Source organism: Nestor notabilis, unplaced genomic scaffold, assembly GCF_000696875.1.
Source record: "Nestor notabilis isolate BGI_N333 unplaced genomic scaffold, ASM69687v1 scaffold1254, whole genome shotgun sequence".
In the NCBI taxonomy this organism is placed as follows: Eukaryota; Metazoa; Chordata; class Aves; order Psittaciformes; family Psittacidae; genus Nestor; species Nestor notabilis.
Window position 1 is genome coordinate 33,243 of NW_009926682.1, and position 5,921 is coordinate 39,163.

Consider the following 5,921-nt stretch of genomic DNA (forward strand, 5'->3'; position numbering starts at 1 on the left):
TCTTCCCCTTCACCTCCTGTGAGAGCTGTTTTTTCATTTTCTGCTTTTCTTTTTGGATTCCTCCATCTTTTCTCCTGTTCACACCTGTCTGTCATCCTTCACCTCTTGTTTCCCCTAACAGCAGAGACCAGCAGTCCCTCCTTTCACGCTGCTGGCTCTCTGTTGTCATCTTTTACCCCGCAGCCGGTCCCAGCCACTCCTCCTCCTCTCCCTGATCCAACCCTGAAGCCACAGTTCTTTGTTCAGCCATAGCTTGGCTCTGGTCTTGGTTTGAGATCTTTCCAAGCTCAGTTTCTTCCTTCCCAGTTTCCCAGACCCCACTCTTGTCTGCTCTGTGTTCCTAACGGAATGGCTTATGTGCAGTGTGGCTGCAGACTGGTGATGTGAAGAACATGCACCTTCCTGGTAGTATCTACTTCACAGATTTAGCACCTTTGCACAGTTAAATGTCCAATGTCTCCACCAAACACGTGCTGTATGGGATTTTTTCAAAGGCTTATGACTTGACTGCATCTGGGTGGTTTTTCAAGGGAGAGCAGAAGATGAGGTTTTGATTAAAAGGCCACCCCTTGCCAAACTGCGTGGCCCTGCTCCAGCTTCGACCTTCCAAGTGTCAGCGATGGAGGAGCTGAATGACCAGTCTATTTATGTTTACTCATTTCCTTGGTTTTGCTTTGGCAAACTCTCTTATCCCTTCACTAGTTCTCACAAATATGTTGAACAAGTTTTGGCTGAAAAAACAAAATCAAGTCTGTGGCTGACATCCAGAATCTAAAATTTCATCCCAAATTATTGTGTTCTGGCAAGTTCTAAGCAACTGAACAGGGACCTTATATAATAAGATGACTCAGGCAAACTCAGTAATTTACAATATATCATGCCTGAAATCATCAGCCTTTGGAAAGGGAGCACTCATGACTCTGAATGAAGTGAGTTTATGACTCTGAATAAAGTGAGTTTATGACTCTGAATAAAGCAAGAGCTCTGCAATGCCATGGTTGTTATCTCAAGAATTCCACCAGACATTTTAAGCATGAAAGTATCCTTCAGATCCATAACAAAGTGCCTGCAAACTGGAAGACTGCAGTATCTAACAATGTTCTGAAGCCCTGGAGGAATAAAGCCATTCTGCAGACTCACCGTGCTGTGCAGCGCCCTTGGCAGGGCAGGGTCCTCGCTGCCCGCTCTGCAGGAAGCCCAAGGCCCGCACCTCGTCTCCATTGTACAGCACCTGGAGAAGGTCACCATGGTGAGGATGCAGCTTCTCGGTGCTGTGGGGCTGGTGGTCAGATACGGCTACCACCTACAGGGAAGAGGCAAAGCCATCCTGTTACACATGGCCTTGGAGATGGGTGGTCAATGGGGAGCAGCATGGCGCTTGCTCTTCACATCATCCCATCATCTGAAGGCATTTTGTTGGGTGGGAATTATGGGATTTGTGGGGTTTGTTTTGTTTGGCTCCTGCCTCCGTGCGTGAGATGTATAGAAGTATGGGAAAGCCATGTAGGGTCTCTCTGGAACACACTACTTCGGTGCAGCTTTCTGTATTCTCCTCAGGAGAAAAGTGGTTCTTTTCAAGATCAATATGCCTTTGAGACAGCTCAAATTTAATTTCTTATTGCATCATGTCTTGGGCAATCAGTTAAATGTGAATTACAAATGCTATTTTTTCATGGCCTCTCCCATCTTTTGGACTTAGTTACATTTTATACCTGGTAATGACTACAGAGGGTACAATGAATAATTGTGCTCCCAGGGGTTAATGTTCACAGATACTAGCTCTCACAAACAAAACTCACTGAGAGCTGCATCTTTGGACTTTAGCCCCCCTGTATCTCAAACAGAGCCTGCAAAATGAATGTGAACAAAATTAAGTTCTTCTCTACTTCAATCATGACTAAGCCATGGCACTCACTGTGCTGCCACAGGCAACTCTGGGTGCCAGAGCTAATGTGAGTTAAAAAAGCCAGGGATAGGCTCTAAGAGCAAGTGGATCCATCAGGACCGTTATCCAGGATGATCCAGAAACAGTTTTCTCAAGAAGATTAAAGTATCTGGGGAAAGGAACCAGGATTTTTAACTCCATTGATAGCAGGAATTACTTAGGCACATTTTCTATGTTTCTGAGATTTCTTGTTACATGTCCTATCAGTAATACCAAAATGCCTTCTAGCAACAGAATCTGCGTAAATAAGCTACAGTGTCATTTTCCATTACAGATGGAGACAACAGCACAATCTCTATAACATATCTTCAGCGAACATCTTAGTTTGCAGCATTTGGCTGCAGCACACTTTTGGAGTTCCTTATCTCCTAATTCAAGATTTCACCGTGACTTTGGCTACCTCACCCATTACTGTAATGTGTAAAGACTTATCTAGGTCAGGAAACTAAACCTGCTGTAGCACAGTTTTGATCTAAACTGGAGCTGACATTTCTCTAGGGTACTTGGGGTAAGGCAGAAGGATCATCTGGAAGTCCCTTTTCTTTTCTAGACATACCTGGGAATTAAAACCTGTGTGAATGGCAGAGCCAGCCAAACTATGCAGAATTAGTAAACTGCTCTCTAAAGAACTACTGGTTTAAGAACCTGTATATCCTTTGACCAGCTCAGTTAGTTTGCAGGATGCCGACTGAATTCAGACCTTATCAAAGTCTCTTTTGTGGACTTTACCATGCATGTGAGAGCATTGAGGCCTGGCATACCTGCCACTGGAATTAGCTGTGTTAAGTAGGGGGCACGGAGGACACAGGAGGGTTGCAGAGCAGCACAAAGGCTGTTCCAACAACCCTGCTCCTAGAACCAAAATCCCACTGCCAAACCAACAACCAACCAGAAAAGCTGACAATTAAACATCTTGGCTTTGGATAAAGCTTTGAAGCTGAAAGGCTGAACAACGAGGTGCTTGTTAGTGGAGGAAATTCCAGATTTTCAGAGTTAAGGTTTTTTTGATGGTCTAATGCTGATCTAATTTTTAATGTAGCAGCACTAGCATGCACAGAGGGATTTGACATTTTTCTGCGAAGCAGCCAGGTACTGGTGTCCAGACAGTTCTACCTGAAGAATTCTGGGGCTAGAAGAGCAACGGAAGAGAAGGGAAGGATCTACTGTAACTTGAAATAACTCTTAATAGGGCAGTAGGATCTGCAAATAAGCATATTGGTGAAGCACTCTATTAAGAAAAAAGTGTTTCCGCCTTCTCTCATCCTTCCACAATGATGATTGTGCTTTTGGGATGAGTTCTTGAATGTGATGGAAGTTACCCTCAAAGGGCAGTCATTTGATTCTTAAATCACTTAATGCTGCACTGCTTGGGTATTTCTGCAGGAAAAAAAGGTCTGGCAGATGTCCATGTTGTTTGCTATTTTTGCCCTTGCTGAGGATTAAAGTTGTGCATCCACTGCAATCACCAGACCAGGAGATTTCATGTTAGCTGAAGGCATTTCCACAGCATTGACTGCAGGTGCAGATGTGAAAGTGAAAAACAGTCATTCTGCTACTTTTCTGTGGGTCTAGAAACTGGCAGTCACAACTTCGTGACAGGCATGTATATTCCAGTATGGGCAATGTATTTGAATGCTCATGTAGGAGCTGCAAGCAGCTGCATCATATACTGGAGAAGGGGAATGTACAAGTCTAAGAGCTGACTGTGTCAGTTACTCTGGTTTGAGAGCCTTGCTTGTTTTCTTAGCTGGAGCTGCAGACCATTCCTCAGGCTTGGTGCTCCCACTGCTAATGACGCTGCCTGCATCGTGACCAAGGCCAATCAAAGGACAACTTTACTGGGGTCAGAAAAGCCTCAAAGGGAAAAAAAATCCTCTAAAATTACAGCAATGAAACAGGGACTTTATTACCTTGTTTTCTTAGACCTTTATGAGTACAGTGCTGCTACAGCAGCTGATCCAATCCAAGTTAAATATTAGAGGCTCTCATTTAGCAAACGCAACCGTCTATTTTCTGAGTTTTGGAACTTGATGACAGACATACGGCTGTCCTAGATTTCAATGAGAACTAGCTGAAAATTTTCAGGCTGAATAGTTTTATGAGAAATTCTGGCTGAAATCTGGGCACTTTGTTGGAAAGTATAAATTTTGTCAAAAATAAAAAAGAAAGACAAATTATCTGAGCATTCTGTTTTATTAAGTCAGAATAGTTCACTTTTAGATTGGACTTTAATACTATTTTTATATTAGATAGAAAATAAAATATACCAAAGACATAACAAATAAAAAAGGGGTATTTCAAAATGGCTTATTTTGAGTAACACTCTGCCACTTTGATTACATCCTCCTTTGGAAAGAAAAGCCATTTTGAAACCTCAGCCTAAATTATGGGACAAAAATAAGATTTTCACAATTTGAGAAAATACACACAAATGTAGTTTCTACCCAAACATGACAGACACATTATTGACCCTTCCTGGGGACCACTTCAGGCATCCTGTGAAGTACTGGGATCCTGTGATCTGCTACAATAACCAAGTGAGGGGATGGGAGTGAATGTGGTGTTTTTTTCCACATACGGGTAAGTGTGGTAAGCAGGGGGGACCTGCAGTGTTGTGAGGAGATCAGGGAATCAGGAATATGAAGAAGAGGCTATTAACAAATGAGGATGGGGCTGGAAAGTGGGATAGAGCCTGGAAAAAGGGAAGGCCGTGGAGCAAAATATTTCAGCAGTGTTAGAGAAGAGACAGGTCTGCAGTGAGAAGACATGCTTTAGCAGAAGGGACTCAAAGCTTGTTAGAAGTGCTGTGATATGCACAAGACAAAGAGGCAGTCATTCCTGCAAATCATAACTGTGATGAAAGGACCATGGAAGGGGTTGTGAATGATCCAAGTGGATTTAAGGAGGGAAAACTGGCTCTGAAGACAAGAAACCTCAGGCCCATGTGTCAGTGTCCAAACTTGGAAAGCATTTTCTCAGAGCATGAAAAATGCTCAGTTATTTGAACGTGGGGGGTACCTCCTCCTGCAGGGAGCAGGTAAAGCTCCAGCTGCGCCCTCTGTGCCAGTGCACAGGGCGTGAGTGGAGCACAGGAAGCACAACTGGGATCAAGGGACAAGCATCCGCTGGTGGCTCTCTCAGAGCCATCGTTTTGAGTCGAGGTTAGAGTCCCTTGCTTGGTGTTTTTCTCCCACATTCCCCAGGGAATGGGATACTGGCTCCTTCATTAATGCATACAGGTATTGATATGATCTGTTTGCTTTTCATCCCTGCCTGTCCCTCTGGCGCTATCATTAAGGCTTTATGGATAAGAATTAAGTCTGTGATTCCCTCAGATGGCCCTTGTTGACAAGTAGTTCTGTTCATTTTGACTGGCTCTGCATAGCAAGACCATATCTTTTGAAGTGCTTCTGTAAATAAACTGTAGCTTTACAGAAACTCCCCTTTCTGTTTCCCACCCCACTCCCTGCATCAGACACTGATGCACTTCGCCCTAAAAGATGTGCTTCCCATTTATCTGTGGCATTTTTAAGAATAAGTGTAGTCAACTAGAACTAAAAAAAAAAAGAGGGAGAGAAAGGGAGGTTTTTCTTACGCTCTTCGTTAGGATGTGCTGTGTACTTTTGGCTCGTCTTCGGGCAGGACTACATGCTGTGAAAAGAACAGGAACACAGTCAGGATGCAGTGGAAGTGGACAAGATGAGGTTACACATCTCTCTAAAAGTTCTTCACGAGAATACACTGGGGGGCAAGGTGGGGAGGGGAGGAAGAAGTAAGGGTTTAAGGAGAATTCCAGCTGAGACAACCCACAAGTAACTCCTTCTTAATGTTATCTCAGAGACCATGCGAGAGCTGTGCAACACAGACACCCGTGGGCACAGGGCAATAGCCTTCCCTACAGCCCTCCCATTGGCTTCCAGGAGGAACCATGCTTCTTCCTGAGTTTTGATCTGGCCTCCCACCTGCCAATGTTTCA

General features: G+C 43.9%; 1 protein-coding gene across 1 annotated transcript in view; it reads right to left on the reverse strand.

The window, feature by feature from the left end:
* LOC104405052 (chromosome unknown open reading frame, human C8orf46) overlaps positions 1-5,921 on the reverse strand; it is a 13,687-nt gene that overhangs the window by 5,280 nt on the left and 2,486 nt on the right. Inside the window, exons 2-3 of the mRNA XM_010013645.1 lie at positions 5,541-5,596; positions 1,141-1,303 (exon numbers count right to left, since the gene is read on the reverse strand). Of these exons, the coding sequence (XP_010011947.1) occupies positions 1,141-1,303; positions 5,541-5,596 (219 nt within the window). The remainder of the gene's footprint in view (positions 1-1,140; positions 1,304-5,540; positions 5,597-5,921) is intronic.